General features: G+C 36.5%; 1 protein-coding gene across 1 annotated transcript; it reads left to right on the top strand.

Moving 5' to 3' along the window:
• The first annotated feature begins 6,492 nt into the window (after positions 1-6,492).
• On the top strand, positions 6,493-16,580 carry LOC125272144 (von Willebrand factor A domain-containing protein 7-like). The gene is made up of 14 exons (XM_048196769.1): positions 6,493-6,690; positions 8,038-8,322; positions 8,458-8,551; positions 8,728-8,856; positions 9,101-9,287; positions 9,479-9,648; positions 10,732-10,841; positions 11,054-11,170; positions 11,257-11,451; positions 11,633-11,765; positions 13,796-13,948; positions 14,232-14,327; positions 15,367-15,632; positions 15,794-16,580. Exons 1-14 carry the CDS (start codon positions 6,493-6,495, stop codon positions 16,184-16,186), a joined length of 2,526 nt encoding a protein of 841 aa, XP_048052726.1. The 3' UTR covers positions 16,187-16,580.
• Positions 16,581-16,753: the final 173 nt, after the last annotated feature.

The raw sequence follows: 16,753 nt of genomic DNA on the forward strand, positions 1-16,753 counted from the left end.
ATTTTGAGCTGAAACTTCACAGACACATTCAGGGGACACCTTAGACTTGTATTACATCTTGTAACAAAAAACGTTCGATGGCACCTTTAAAATAATATATTGAAACAAGTTATTTTACAACAAAATCTGCCTTAGAATATCTGTCATCCATTTCCATAATTAATGAATACTTTTGTTTGTTCCTGTGTGTTCACACATAACTCTTATTATTATTTTTTTGATAAATACATACAATTTATTTTAATTAAGATAAATAAATACAATTATGAAAAATTCACTTTTACAGCTTAAAGCTAAACTGTGTATTTAAGCATCACATTAAACAGTGTCACCAAATGATGTTTTATTAACAAAGTTCGGGAGGAGCAAGTTCAGATAATTAGCACAGGTGGAGAGCATTCAGTTAATCAACTCAACCAATGTCAAGAGGTATAAATTCAGCAGACTTACCTCTGTTCATTTAAGAGTTTATCAGCATCCCTTCTCCACCCCATCTCCTCACTTCTAGTTCCATCTACTTTTTACACACCAGGGGGAGTACTCTGGGTTCGGGACAAAATTCCGAGCTCGGAGCCCTCTCCCATACGCATAGCTTTACTCTATTTAATTTCGGATATGTGAACTCGTGAATCACATACTGTTTAATGGGTGTTTTGGTTCTACAGTACATCTAAAATTTCAATTCAAACTAAATAATCTCTACTGTAGGCCTATGTAACAATCATTTTAAGATCTGCCATTATAAAAGATGCAAATGGAAAACTCATTAACCAAACATTTTGTCAGAATTTAGTTATTACTAAAATTGGGTATTTTAGACTTTGATTTGTCATGTGACAACTGGGTTTATGTCAGCTAATTACATTGCATGACCTTGTCTCAAGTAACACATTTAAAACTGAAGTATAATTATCAATTTTTTTCTTCACAAATTAAGAAAGTCCACCCCAATTCCTTTTTGGGGCATGTTGAAATAAAATGACAGAAACATTCTGATTCAGTCAGCTCAAATGCACAGATTATGATCATCAGTCAATTAAAAGGTCTCATTTTAATCTTCATTTCCTGTTTAATATGCTGACCATTATTTTTTTTTCTTTGTTTAGATTTTGTAGTGTTGTATCCAGGCTTGACAGTTTACATCACAACTGTCATTAAATAGGAGTGTTTCATTTCAGGCATACAGTACGCTATTGTGTCTGGAGTACTGTAGGAATGACAATCTTCATTCCTGTCCTACATATTCTCTTTAACTTATTTGGCAATAAAGCTGTTTCATTATCGTCTGTGTGATATGAAAGTACCATACAGAACCCTTCAACGACCAGCAGGTTGTGAGGAATGAAGTCAAACTTCTTTCCAGGCAAAGCTGCACGCTTTTATCTTATCTGACATTTAAACAGTTTCATGTGATTTGATTTGTAAGGACAGACTGGCACATCCTGATTATGCAGGCATGTTCCTGGGGCAGCATGTTTTGTTGGCCCTTGAACAACAATCCTGTCAAGTTATAACCTTAATCTTATCCTGAAACTGGAAGAAAATTATAGCTCAGTAACAATGATGCACAAGTCCCTACCCAGTCCTAAGCCTAACTGTAACTGTAAGATTAGCCCACACCAGATTGGTTGTTAGAAATATTGTTCTACGACCAACAAGGTCCAGATCCTTCTTAAGACCATCAGGGTGTGGGGGAATGAAGTCAGTCTTCATTCCAGATGAAAAATGTTTTTGTTTTCAAAAGGCTTTTAGCAGACCTGATTAAGCATTTGTTGCTTTCTTTTTTGCTTTCATTCTCCATCATACCTCTGCTTTATTTAGGGGTTTCTATAGGCCTATATCATATATATAAATGTGCCATCGAATTGAAAATTGAATGTACCTCAGCATAGTTGAATAACAAGAGTTCAGTACATGGAAATGACATACAGTGAGTCTCAAACTCCATTGTTTCCTCCTTCTTATATAAATCTCATTTATTTAAAAGACCTCCGAAGAACAGGCGAATCTCAACATAACACCGACTGTTACGTAATAGTCGGGATCATTAATATTTACGCCCCCAATATTTGCATATGCCAGCCCATGTTCAAGGCATTAGACAAGGGCAGAACATCTGGATGTGCACAGGTGAATCAACAGACTAGGTAAGCAAGCAAGAACAACAGCGAAAAATGGCAGATGGAGCAATAATAACTGACATGATCCATGATATCATGATATTTTTAGTGATATTTGTAAATTGTCTTTCTAAATGTTTCGTTAGCATGTTGCTAATATACTGTTAAATGAGGTTAAAGTTACCATCGTTTCTTACTGTATTCACGTAGATCAGAGCCGTCGCTATTTTCATTTTTAAACACTTGCAGTCTGTATAATTCATAAACACAACTTCATTCTTTATAAATCTCTCCAACAGTGTAGCATTAGCCGTTAGCCACGGAGCACTATCAAACTCATTCAGAATCAAATGTAAACATCCAAATAAATACTATACTTACGCGATTAGACTTGCTGCATGACGAACACTTTGTAAAGATCCATTTTGAGGGTTATATTAGCTGTGTGAACTTTTTTTATGCAGTGATAGAGTCGAGAGCTTGGGAGGGGGCGGAGAGCGCGAGCAATTAAAGGGGCCGCAGCCTGAATCGGCGCATTTCTAATTATGCCTCAAAATAGGCAGTTAAAAAAATTAATTAAAAAAAATCTATGGGGTATTTTGAGCTGAAACTTCACAGACACATTCAGGGGACACCTTAGACTTGTATTACATCTTGTAAAAAAACGTTCGATGGCACCTTTAAAATAATATATTGAAACAAGTTATTTTACAACAAAATCTGCCTTAGAATATCTGTCATCCATTTCCATAATTAATGAATACTTTTGTTTGTTCCTGTGTGTTCACACATAACTCTTATTATTATTTTTTTGATAAATAAATACAATTTATTTTAATTAAGATAAATAAATACAATTATGAAAAATTCACTTATGGAGAATGTTGATTTTTGTGCTTTTCTTATTACTCTTAAAGCTAAACTGTGTATTTAAGCATCACATTAAACAGTGTCACCAAATGATGTTTTATTAACAAAGTTCGGGAGGAGCAAGTTCAGATAATTAGCACAGGTGGAGAGCATTCAGTTAATCAACTCAACCAATGTCAAGAGGTATAAATTCAGCAGACTTACCTCTGTTCATTTAAGAGTTTATCAGCATCCCTTCTCCACCCCATCTCCTCACTTCTAGTTCCATCTACTTTTTACACACCAGGGGGAGTACTCTGGGTTCGGGACAAAATTCCGAGCTCGGAGCCCTCTCCCATACGCATAGCTTTACTCTATTTAATTTCGGATATGTGAACTCGTGAATCACATACTGTTTAATGGGGGTTTTGGTTGTACAGTACATCTAAAATTTCAATTCAAACTAAATAATCTCTACTGTAGGCCTATGTAACAATCATTTTAAGATCTGCCATTATAAAAGATGCAAATGGAAAACTCATTAACCAAACATTTTGTCAGAATTTAGTTATTACTAAAATTGGGTATTTTAGACTTTGATTTGTCATGTGACAACTGGGTTTATGTCAGCTAATTACATTGCATGACCTTGTCTCATTTAACACATTTAAAACTGAAGTATAATTATCAATCGTTTTCTTCACAAATTAAGAAAGTCCACCCCAATTCCTTTTTGGGGCATGTTGAAATAAAATGACAGAAACATTCTGATTCAGTCAGCTCAAATGCACAGATTATGATCATCAGTCAATTAAAAGGTCTCATTTTAATCTTCATTTCCTGTTTAATATGCTGACCATTAATTTTTTTTGTAGTGTTGTATCCAGGCTTGACAGTTTACATCACAATGTCATTAAACAGGAGTGTTTGGTTTCAGGCATACAGTACGCTATTGTGTCTGGAGTACTGTAGGAATGACAATCTTCATTCCTGTCCTACATATTCTCTTTAACTTATTTGGCAATAAAGCTGTTTCATTATCGTCTGTGTGATATGAAAGTACCATACAGAACCCTTCAACGACCAGCAGGTTGTGAGGAATGAAGTCAAACTTCTTTCCAGGCCAAGCTGCACGCTTTTATCTTATCTGACATTTAAACAGTTTCATTTGATTTGATTTGTAAGGACAGACTGGCACATCCTGATTATGCAGGCATGTTCCTGGGGCAGCATGTTTTGTTGGCCCTTGAACAACAGTCCTGTCAAGTTATAACCTTAATCTTATCCTGAAACTGGAAGAAAATTATAGCTCAGTAACAATGATGCACAAGTCCCTACCCAGTCCTAAGCCTAACTGTAACTGTAAGATTAGCCCACACCAGATTGGTTGTTAGAAATATTGTTCTACGACCAACAAGGTCCAGATCCTTCTTAAGACCATCAGGGTGTGGGGGAATGAAGTCAGTCTTCATTCCAGATGAAAAATGTTTTTGTTTTCAAAAGGCTTTTAGCAGACCTGATTAAGCATTTGTTGCTTTCTTTTTTGCTTTCATTCTCCATCATACCTCTGCTTTATTTAGGGGTTTCTATAGGCCTATATCATAAACAGTCTGACTGAATTAATTATTTTGATGGTACTTGAATGGGTAATTTCATTTTTAATTATGGTTAAAATGCAAACATGTTGTATTCATTGTTGTTGATCATTTATGAAATGACTTATCACTTATTTACTTGCAACTTTACAAGATTTACACGGACGCTGACATCATATGTAAAAGGAGAGAAATACACAGACGGAACGTGAAAATACGTTCTTCGCGAAAAATCTTGCACAAGGTAAAGAAATTATTCTTTTTTATATATGCTTTTGTGATTGTGTAATGTTAAATTTACTGAGGACATTGTTAGTTGTGTAGTATTTACAAGGGTATTTGGTTTGAACATTAGGGGGTTGAAGTGTGAGCTGTTTTAGCACTGTCCCAGGGCATGCTCCCTCATAAGGTTTATTTATTTGTTTTATTTTTTTGCAAAAAATGGTCTTTTGTGGTATGCAACATGCAAAGTTATGCAAAGTTGGCTGATGCATAACTGCAAAAAAATAATAGTCAATTATTTGCTGACATGGAATATACATGAAATATTTTATTTAAGCACCTGGAACCTTTTCAGTTTGACAGAATGTTCCAATTCAAAGTGCCATGCAAGTCAAACTAACTTTACTTAACATTTTCTTATACTGAAATTGTTTATTTCCTACACTTCATCAGGCTCTTAATGATTTTGTCTGTGTCATCTCTTGGAATATCTGAAGGCCAGGTTTTTCCTATCAGTCATCATTAGAACACATTTTACTCATGGTTCTGGATAACTTGTACTATGAAAATGTATCATAGTTCTTGTAATTGTTTAACTGTAGCATTCGTTACATGATCGCTCCTCAGTAGGAGAGAGTGGGGACGATTGCAACACTTTTTGCATTTCCTTCAATTTCTTAGAGACTGTTTGCATTTGAAAGCCAAAATTTTAATACATTAAACCCACATCTGTCAGCTACCCACCCACACCGGTGTAACATATGTACATATAATATACATACAATTTATATTTGAATAGACAAAGTCAAACGTTGCAACTGATCCCATAAGAGGGGATGGTTGCAATGGTTGCAACATTCATTAAAATGTAACTAAAATCATTCTTTAACATCATTTTGCATTTTTTATTTTATTTTATTTGTGCACAGACAGAGTCTTCACTAAGTTAAATTAACTGTATAAAGACAAAGACTAGTAAAAAGGAAAGGTTTACACTTTCCCAAAACTTTAGTTCTATTACAAGCTTACCACATCAATTAAAATGTTTAAAAAAAAAAAAAAAAAAAAAATGAATAACAAGTGTCTAAAATAGTAAACCACAGTAATTTGCACTTTTTGCCTATTCTAAAAGCCAAAGCTAAAAGTTACTCATGGGGGTAATTTGTATTTGTAAATATAACAGAGAGCAATGGTGTGATGTTACAGTTTTATTCACAAATGTGCATATGAACACAATTGGCTAAAGTATGGGGATTTAATTAGACATATAGCCTACACTGACTGTTGTGATTCATTTCTCAATCGCTTGCTAAGTCAGTTGCCTAAGTTTTCAGACACAGCCTTGAAACGGGTGTGTCATAAGAGTGAAATCCAAATGATTATGTGTTTTGATGAGGCCACTTTTACTTTCAATATTTAATGTCTTCAAGAGGCAATTTGTTGAGATTTGTTGAAAAAGAGGCAGAAGTACACTCAATCGACCACCACGGACACCATCCCGAAGCAGATGCACTGTGTTAGTTAGCACATTTGAGACAAATAACATACTCTTCACTGAAGATGACTTATCTGGAGGACTTAATCTGTAGCCTATTTATAAAGAGTCAGGAAGTAAACAAATATTGCATATTTCATAAACATTGATCACTTTTGTAAGAAACTGATTAATTCCCATTATGAATTTTCCCACAGTTGTGAATGTGAACATGGTTTCACTGGTTGTAGTGGCTGTATTTCTCCTCCAGGGGGCTCTCTTTCAGCCCCCTCAGGCGTCAGGATTCAAAATCCTCCCTGCTGATGGATCCCTCACACATCAACAAATCACTGAGGCAGCTTTCCTCCGCAAGATGGCAGAAGTGTGTCGTGATGTAGCCGCTGCCCGGGGGCGAGACTTTACACTACCTGTAAGAAAAAAAAAATATGGGCGTGAACCAGTTTGAGAACTAAAACTGCTGTTTACCAATTATATATTTATAGATTACAGTAGGTTGGTTTTTAATGTACAACTGGACTTATCTTTGATATGAATATTTAATATTTTTCTGAATTTGTCTATCTGCATTCATTCAAGGACATCCAATTGCATCAAAATGAATGTTTTTTGTTTTGCTAAATACAGACGGTGACATGAGTCAAATTTTTTGAAATCCACACCAAATCACAAATGTTATTGATAGAGTCTGGAACAGTCCTGCGACCTTATCCCACTTTAATGTCATATAACCAAGGGGAAAAAATTGTGAGAATACGGACCTGATTTTAAAACAGAGAAAGACAAGATGGTGTTTTAATAAAATGATCAGGGACGTGCACAGGGGGGTTGCTCAGGTTGCCCGGGCAACTGCCCATATGCCCTTCTCGACTCACGTTGCCCTTCCGAGGTGGAAAAATATAAATAAAAAAAATCGTACAATGGATGCAGAATTTCACATAGGCCTAGATAAAAAAAAAAAAAAAAAAAAAAAAAAAAAAAAAAAAAAAAAAAAAAAAAAAAAAACTCACGTGGCTGCAGCGCTAAACGCGACCGGCACCTGAGCTGAGCCTGCATGAGCGGCACTAGAAGGAGATTGTCGCGGTTGTCGGGTGAGACGACTTAACGTGTCGGAAAGGTGAGTAAGGTTATATCGTTAACGAAAACGGGAAAAAACATTGTCATTAACCGAGGCATTACAAAAAACGATAACTAACCAAAACTGTAATGTGTGTTTGGTAGATTAAATGTCCTTAGTTTTCGTCTTTGTTGATGTCTTTCATAGAGCAAATGTTCAGCTGCATTTCATTTCCCTGCGTCTCTCACTCACGCGCAAACTCACGTGGCTGCAGGGGGGGGTTGGGGGGGGGTGCCCTTTTTTTAGGTCAGAGCAACTGCCCCTCAAAATTCCTGTGCACGTCCCTGAAAATGATAATGAAATAAAATTATAATCATATATTATAATAATTATAATTATAGGTATAATTATATATTCACCCCCCCCCCCCCCCAAAAAAAAAAAAAAAACTTATTTAAAGGTAGCTACAGGTATTCATACAAAGAGAAACAAGTCCAGTTGTAAACCAGTGAACTCCTCATCAATGTTGATGAACATGTAATCATCTTCTGTGCAAGACCAGATTTATTAATATGATTTTTCTTGATCATGAATATTTATTACACGTTTAGTGGCAGTTATACAAGGTTTCAATTGATAGAAATACTATTTTTTTGAAAATGTTGCTGGGTCTATGCTTACATTTTTTCCCGTCACCTCCAGATCAACAACAAACTGACTCCAACTGCCGTCCAGAGAGCCTGCTCAAATTCATATTCCTCCTTATTACAAATACCCACTTTCAGTCTGGCTATTGCTCATACTTCCCTTAGCAATGCAGCTGTTGATAGAAAGCAGTTCAGTACTGCTCATCATTTTGATAATGAAGATTTCAAAAATGGACGGGACCTCATCACTCAGGGCATTGCTGCAGTGAAAGTCAGCATGAAACAGGGGAGATATTTGTCTGCCCGCACCAGTCTGGGGGCTGTATGTCATACATTACAGGTATGTTTTTAAATCCAAATCAAGCTCTGCTTATTGTATAATTCTGACAGATCAGAATTTTATCTCTGCTTTTTCAAAAAAATCTAAATATGTGTGTAATGATTTTTTTTCTTCTTTTTTTTCTTTTTCTTGCAGGACTTCTATAGCCACAGTAACTGGGTGGAACTGGGAAGCACTGCTCCTTTCAACACTCTGATCAGACCTGACCTTCCCCTCAACAATCTAGCAGGTGCTGTATAGGCATTTCTGATTTTTTTTTTTTTTGTATTCATCTCAAAATTAAATTCCCCAATCAGCTGTATCATATGACCTTTACATTTGTCCACACATGTCAAGTAACCAGTTTTGCCACACTTTGAATATTGTCATTCACACACACACTTGTGTTTCTGGATGGATGTCTAGATTCCAATACAAAGACATGCAAAAGCTGTGTTGGAAAAGACTGCAGTGACAACGTTCTTCCAGAGATACTGCAGCAGAAGATATTAACTTCAGGATATTTCAGCCTTTTACGCCCTAGCAAACCTGCAGGTAGGGAAGCTTAACATCACTGTCAAGGTGCTTCAAGGAGGTTAAAGATAAAACAGAGGTAACTGTATGCAGTCCCCATTGAGGGGTTTAGGATTTAAGGATTTGAAGGCATCATGTTTCATCACATCTCAATCAATAACCATCTAAGCTTTATTGCAGAGTTCAATATGCTTTGAATTGAGACTAAAAGCTGTACACTCAGAAACACCTAATTTATATAAAAGTACATTCAACTCTCTCTCAGGCAAGTGTAGCCATGGCGGCTTTTTTGACCAGACCAGTGATAGAGACCCCACCGGAGGCATCAACAAGGATGACATCAGCTCAAATCATGGCTTCCTTCACCAGCGTGCTGCTGAAATGGCCATCAACGCTACTGTGGAACTGCTGGAAGACATTCGAGTGGCAACAGGAAACCAAGCCTTTCTTCGGTATGAGACTTTTAACTTATGGTACTTTAGTGGAATAAAAGAAAGAACCCTTTTGTGCTACTAAAGTACCATAAGTGGTTCATATTTATGTACTGTAGTCCAAGTTTTCTGAAGCTATGCGAAATCTATTAGGTCAACATTGGGCAAATTTTGCTTTATTCTTTGTCCATTTCATCTGCTTTCTCATTCAGATTGATGGGCCTCAGTCAGATCTCAGTTCTGGCTTTTGTGTTTGACACCACGGGTAGTTTGTCTAATTACATCACAGAGGCCAAGAAAGTGTCCTTCAGTATCATAGACAGCAGGAGAGGAACATCGGAGGAACCTTCAGAATATATTCTAGTACCATTTAATGACCAGGGTAGGCCTATTGTGCTTAAAATGAAACATTAATGTCAAATTATATATATTTTTGGTCTCACTTTATATTTGGTGTTTTCAACTACTATGTATTAACATCCAAAATATATTCATTTTGTATTGTATTGTATTGCATATTTATTTTGTATTGCAAGACAAGACACTTTTGCTGCTATTGAGGTCAGATACAGGTAAGGTTAAGGACAGGTTTGCTGGTAGGTTTAAGAGTGGGTTAAGGTGTAAGGAAATGGTCAACAATGTAATTATAGATGTAGTTATAGAAATTAATAACAGATGTAATTACATGAAGATATTTATTAAATATAAGTACAGTGCAAAAACATGTATTTACACTATAAATGCATTGTATCAAAAGATTTAAAAATTTAAATATTACAATTTAGATATTAGTACATAGTAGTTAAAGACAGTTTTAACACACAAATGCAAAATGCCTCACATCTCTTGCAAAATGAAGCACTGCACACACACATCTCGAAAGCAAAGATTTGTCTTATGTTGTAAACACCTTTGCCATAATATTCTATTTTTGGATATGTATCATATTCACACAGTTATTCAAAACCTAAAGCTCTTCTTTCATGAGCTCCTATGTACATTTCTGAACAAGATTGAAAGTAATTGGCTGAGAGATGTTGGAAAATTCAAAGTAAACACGAAAGTAAGATTGAAACAAAACTATTAATTTTTTTACCATAAGCATTTGTGGTTGTGAATTCAGTATTACACAGTACGAAAGAAAAGAAATACATCAACCATGTGTAGTTGGACAGAAACAATGGTTGTGTTTGAAAAAGGAAATTAAGATACTTCCTGTTGGATTTTGTTCCATAGAGAATTGTGTGTTGTGTTTTGCAACAAGTGAAATTAGTATAAATTATAAAATTAGTGTATGGTTTTGCAGATTTGACATGTGGTTCTGGTGTTTGAGTGACAGGTTTCAGAAATTGTGTGACAAGTAAGAATTTTGTGACAGGCTTTTCTAAAATGCAGTCACAGTTTGTTGAATGTTTTAGTTTTAGTTTTGTAACACCCTGTAGTGATGTGTTTGTGTTTTTCACAGGTTTTGGATCTCTGATAAAAATTGAAAATGCAGATACATTTAAAGAGCGAATCAATTCCCTTTCATCAACTGATGGTTTAAATCCAGGGATGTGCCTTTCAGGATTGCTGGTGTGTGTGTGTGTGTGTGTTCAATGTCTTTTGAACAGTAGTGTACACTCAAACAAATGGTGTCATATTTGTTTGCACAACCTATAAGAAAAATTGAAAAATATTTAGAGGAAATAATTACGGTTTTGATATCCACAATAAAGCCTGACAGAAAGTCATTATAATGCTAAAAGTTCTTGTCTTTTCTGTTTCATCATTTCATGGATCTATAGTTGACACTGACACAAGCTCCTCCATCATCAGACATTTTTGTTTTCACTGATGCTTCAGTAAAGGACTCAGAATTAAAAAGCGCAGTTGAGGCCATGATACAAATCACCAAATCTACAGTGAGTATCTGCAGAATTGCTTGATTTGTTATTGCATTTAGGATTGGTTATGTCTTAATAGTTGTTTCTTTCTTCCCACACTTCAGGTCACTTTCCTGCTGACAAACTCCATCTCGTCACGTAGTCAGCAGAATGTCTCGCTATCAAGAACAGTTTCTCAGTCAGACATACAACTTTACAGAGACCTGGCCCATATTTCAGGTGGACAGACCATAGAGGTCACAAACTCTACACTGTCTCAGGCCGCTGTAGTCATTGCGGATGTAATAACCACTGGCCTGGTATGTTTCAACAATGAGAACACTTTATTAACAATATTTCTATCATTATTATATAGACATGCAAATTGTAATTGGCTTTATACCACCAATTATATCCTAATCTAAATGCTTTAATTTGTGTGGTGCTGTTCTGAGGCAACTCTTTAACACTCAAATATGGTAAAACCTGTGTTTCTTGAAGGTGACTGTTCTTTACGTAGAGAGAAGTCCAGCCATTGTAGAAAACTTTTCTTTTGTGTTGGATCCATCTCTGTCCAATGTGACTGTGTATGTCACCGGAGACTCTCCAGTCTTTACCCTTTACAGCCCTACAGGTGAGCCAGTGAATCTATGAACAGAATGCTCATCTACAGTATGTGCTTGATAAACTAGTTTCATAGATTCATAGTTCTGTCATCTTTACTCACATTCATGCTATCCCGGATGTGTATGATTTATATTTCTTCAGAAACATGAAGAAATATTTTTAGAACAATAGTCCATCTCTATGATTCATAAAAGGTCTCTCAAAGTTCAAAAATTACACAAAACAAACACAGGGGTAATTTCCACCCACAGTTGATGAATCTATCATGTCTAAAGCTAAATGATAGGTGTAGGTAGGAAAAAAGTAATATTTTAAAATTTTAATTATAAATTGTAAAGCCCACCCAATCTGCCCACCGATGGTTTCCCTTAGGGCGGGGAAGGTTTCTTGCACGTTCAGTGTGGCAGAGTAGTTTAATTCCAATTAAACCTTTATCTGACTCCATTTTATTAAGACCTTGAATTTAGGTTGGATTGCCAATTGATTATTGACCATTTATATGACATTTAAATGTAACAATTTATTATTAGTCAGGTAAATGTATCATACATAACCAGTTCAATGATAATTGATACAAAACATCCAATGCTCAGAAATAAAGAGTAAAATAAGAAAGGAAAGGAAATGTACATTAAGACAATACTGAGGTTTGATCAACTCAGTGTGATTGCGTCCCAGATAGGCATTAATTTTGCAAGAGAGAATTCAAATGTTGATTTCCTTTGTTTTCTCAGAGAGTCGCCCTCTCTTCCAGTTCTTCCAGTTTCTCCAGTCTTACAAAACCATTGCTTCCATTGAATTCACGCTTGATGAAAATGTCAGCATGTTGTGAAACTTGTGTGAGAAATTATGTTTCTTTGTACTGCATCACTTCTCATGTGAGTTTCATGTTGATGTAAAACTTCGAACACGATGCTCTTGTGATCCCGCATATAATCATTGGATGGAAGGAATGGTTTAGTTTAAAAAGTTAAAAAATAGTTTTTTTTTTCTTACTCACAGTTATCATTTCACTTCAGAAGACATTGATTCATCAACTGTGATTGTATGGATAACTGTTGTGTTTGCTTTGTGTGGTTTTTGAAGCATCAACTTTTAGGGACCCATCCACTTGCATTTTATGTACTCACACAGAGATGGATTATTTTTCTAAAAAATCTTTGTTTGTATTTGTCTGAAGAAAGAAAGTCATATACATCTGGGATGGAATGAGGGTGGGCTAATGATGAGAGAATTTTAATATTTGGGTGAAGCATCCCTTAAAGAGTTAGTTCATCTAAAAATGAAAATTATCCCATGATTTACTCACCCTCAAGCCATCCTAGGTGTATATGACTTGGGGGGGATCATCCATCCATTTGATCATCCATCCATGATCAAAGTAATCCATATGGCTCCAGTGGTTTAAAAAAGACCTTTCGAAGTGAAGTAATCATATTTAATACTTTATTATATAACTAGCTTCCAATAGATGACCATGCACCTCGATTTGGGGCAGAAGAGTGACCTCTGAACTAACGCATGATGGAGGTGCAGAGGAGAGAGCAAAACAAAACACCAGTCACAAATTAGTCTAAAATGAGACATTTTAAAGTGAAATGTTAGAGGATTTTGATATAAGAAAAGAGTTTGTTGCCTAGCCCTATTTGTTTAAACCGCAAGAGGCATCTTACAAAAATGCATCGCTTCAGCTCAAAAGGCCTTTATTAACCCACTGGAGCCATATGGATTACTTTGATTATGGATGGATGCATTTTATTTTTGCTTCAAAATATGTTCCCCCATTCACAACCATTATAAAGCTTTGAGGAGAAAGGATATTTTTAAATATATCTCCAATTGTGTTCATCTGAAAGAAGATAGACCTATATACAGTACACATCATATAGCCTACACCTAGGATGACTTGAGGGAGAGTAAATCATGGGATAATTTTCATTTTGTTGGAACTATCCCTTTAAAGGCTACATAGCATTACATAGATTATATGATAATTATCATGCAATTAACATCTGATTTAATGAATGCCAATTTCAGGTGTGTCTCAGTCAGGTTCAGTGGCAGATGGTCCTCTGGGTAGCATCCTGACTGTAGGGAATCTAAGGAGATTAAAAATCAACTCTGGCAACAAGACAGGGGAATGGAAGATTAGTATCAGCTCCACAAGTTCCTACACCCTGAAAGTCATTGGTAAATTTTTTATTTCTCTGTATGAATTGCTTTTAAAGTTTCCATTTATTTTAACCAGACATATATTTTTACCCATTCAAATTAACTTAGCTTTTGCAATAAATAGCTCTAGAAATACTTCTGTAAAATGTTATATGGGACATGGAATATTCACCATAAAGTTTATGGTGGTGATTTCCTGCCATGTACAATTAAACAATTAAAAAAGTCTAATCAAGTAGTATACAAAATAAACACCTATATACCTGTCCATAATTCAGAATTCCTTTAATTGTGAATACAGGTCAGAGTTCTGTGGACGTCCTCGTTTACTTTGTGGAGGTAATTGAGGGAGGTCATGGAGAATCATGGGGACAGATTTTTACCCGCCCTTTTATTGGTATGACATCATCCATCCATTCATCCATTCTTCAAACAATTTGTTCTCTGTAGGGTCATGGATGTCAGGCATCATATAATTTATATTCAAAATATATTTAATGGATTGGAAAATTTAGCATTGCTCAACGAAATAGGAATCTGTGCAGTCTGGAAGGGTGAAACATTTACTTGCAGATTTCGCATTTTGATTTTCAAGCAAATTAAAGTTTTTATCAAAGAACACTGCTTGGTTTCAAAGGGACTTCTGTGTGATTTTACATCAGAGATGGGCAACTTTGATCCTAGAGGGCCACTGTCCTACAGAGTTTAGCTCTAACCCTAATCAAACACACCTGAACCAGCTAACCAATGTCTTCAGGATTACTAGTGTTGCTGTAACCCCTCACCCAGGTCCTCCTCGCCCCGCTCTGCATGGGAGTCGGGCGCTCTAACAAGGAGGCTAAAGGCTGCAACCTCTAGCGTCAGTCGCTAGAGCATCTCTTGAGATCAGAGTAGTGAGGTTTACTTGCACAGCGACTACTAGCTGGCCTCCGTTACACTAACCCCCCTAAACCGGGACCGTCCGCATGGGAGGTGCGCGCTCTAACAAGGAGGCTAAAGACCACAGTCTCTAGCATCAGTCGCTAGAGCACCTCTTGAGTTCAGGGGAGTGAGGTTTATTCGCACAGCAACTACTAGCTGGCCTCCATTACATTGCCAAGTCTGCATTTTTCCTGTGGAATTGGGCTACATTAATGTGAATTTTACCAGGGGAACCCTGGTAAAAAATTTGGGCTAGTTTTAAGTAGCAATTGTGCAGGTTTTGTTGTTTTGTTGTCAAAACATGGCAACCCTGATTACTAGAAAGCTACAAGCAGTTGAGTTTTTATCAGGATTGGAGCTAAACTCTGCAGGACAGTGGCCCTCCAGGACCGAAGTTGCCCATCTCTGGCTTACATCATTACACTGTTATTGACAGTGGAAAACAGATCTTTTTGCCAGGCAAAATCTTGTGACTGCACCTTAAGTTTGAAAATATTTCTCTAATTGCTGATCAGGTCGGAATGCTACTTTGCTTGTCTCCGTGACCGGAGGAGATTCAGTCACAGTGACTGACGTGCTTCTAGTTGAAGCTTCAGGATCTGGTGTTGTTAATGGATCCATCAAAGCAGTGGGTGCGACAGACTTCCTGGTCAACGTAGACAGAATCCCAGAGGGGGCGTTTGTGGTCCAACTCAAAGGGCTGTTGAATGACACGTCGATGACTAATCGATTCCAGAGACAGTCACCCACCCAATTTAAAGGATCTAGAATAACCATCACAGTAAGAATTATCTGGAAAAATGTTGTGTACACAAACACAAATAGCTTCAATTTACAACAACCATTAAAAAAAAAAAAAATGCCCCTAATTTTACATCACAGTTTGGTACAAAAAATCGTATGAGAGAAATAACATACTTAACCATATCTGTTCCTCCACAGGCCCAATCGCAGAACATTACACTGCCTGGAGTCCCATTCAGTCTCAACTTCACAGTGGCCTCTAACACTATAGGCGGCAACTACACCATCCGAGCCAGGACTGACCTGGTGGAGACTGCTGTGTCTTTCCCCAGCTCTCTGATCCTTGTGGCAGGAGGAAGCGCTCAGGGAAGCATCAATCTGACCGTACCCTCCAAAACCGAGTCTGGGACGGCTGTCACACTCACTATTGAGGCAGAAGCTCCGGGGTCCACAGACCTCAATTATGCCATAGTGCAACTCACTGTCTCCACAGCAAGTGCTATTTTCAGTGGATGTTACTCACTTTGCATGTGCCTTTCTTTCTCCTGTTTTTTTGTTTTCCATTTTAGTATGATTCTAAATAATATTTAACACAGCAAGTAACATTGTATGTTGCTATCTTTACTTGTATTGAATTGTCAGGTGTAAATGAATCTGTAAATATTTAATTATTAAGGTTTGCTATTGAAATTTCACTCTCTGAAGTAAGTAAACAGATGTGTTTGGGACTAGATTTGTGGGTAAGCTGTGCTTTCAACAGTAGCATAGACCCTACTCTTGATCTTATTTTAGAAGTTTATTAAAGACAAAGTTCATTTAAGGGGCAGCAGTATTGTGCAACTCATGACATTGTGTTGGTTTTCCTTTTTACATTTGTTTTCATTCTCATTCAGCCTTTCCTTGCCTCAGGGCCTTCACTGAACTCCTGTCACATGAGTGATTATAAGTTATAATACATTTTGGGAGGACTGAATTAATAAAATGACATGTATTTTTGATACACCATATGTTGATATATGTATATATTGTTCTGGGAAAGTCTGAAGCATTTCCAACTTCCAAGCATTCTAATGAATCAGGCAGATTCCTTGAAATTACATCAGGTTTTTACAGTTTTACAAGTTTCAAACTGTAATATTATTTTGTAACCTCACTGTA

This window comes from Megalobrama amblycephala, linkage group LG7, assembly GCF_018812025.1.
Source record: "Megalobrama amblycephala isolate DHTTF-2021 linkage group LG7, ASM1881202v1, whole genome shotgun sequence".
NCBI classification, from domain to species: Eukaryota; Metazoa; Chordata; class Actinopteri; order Cypriniformes; family Xenocyprididae; genus Megalobrama; species Megalobrama amblycephala.

Bases quoted from the DNA above. Each gene is read 5' to 3' on its own strand.
- LOC125272144 (XM_048196769.1), top strand. From the start codon at position 6,493: ATGGTTTCACTGGTTGTAGTGGCTGTATTTCTCCTCCAGGGGGCTCTC. The intron at 8,323-8,457 runs GTATGTTTTTAA...TTTTTCTTGCAG, and splicing joins CTGTATGTCATACATTACAG to GACTTCTATAGCCACAGTAA. The intron at 14,328-15,366 runs GTATGACATCAT...ATTGCTGATCAG, and splicing joins TTTTACCCGCCCTTTTATTG to GTCGGAATGCTACTTTGCTT.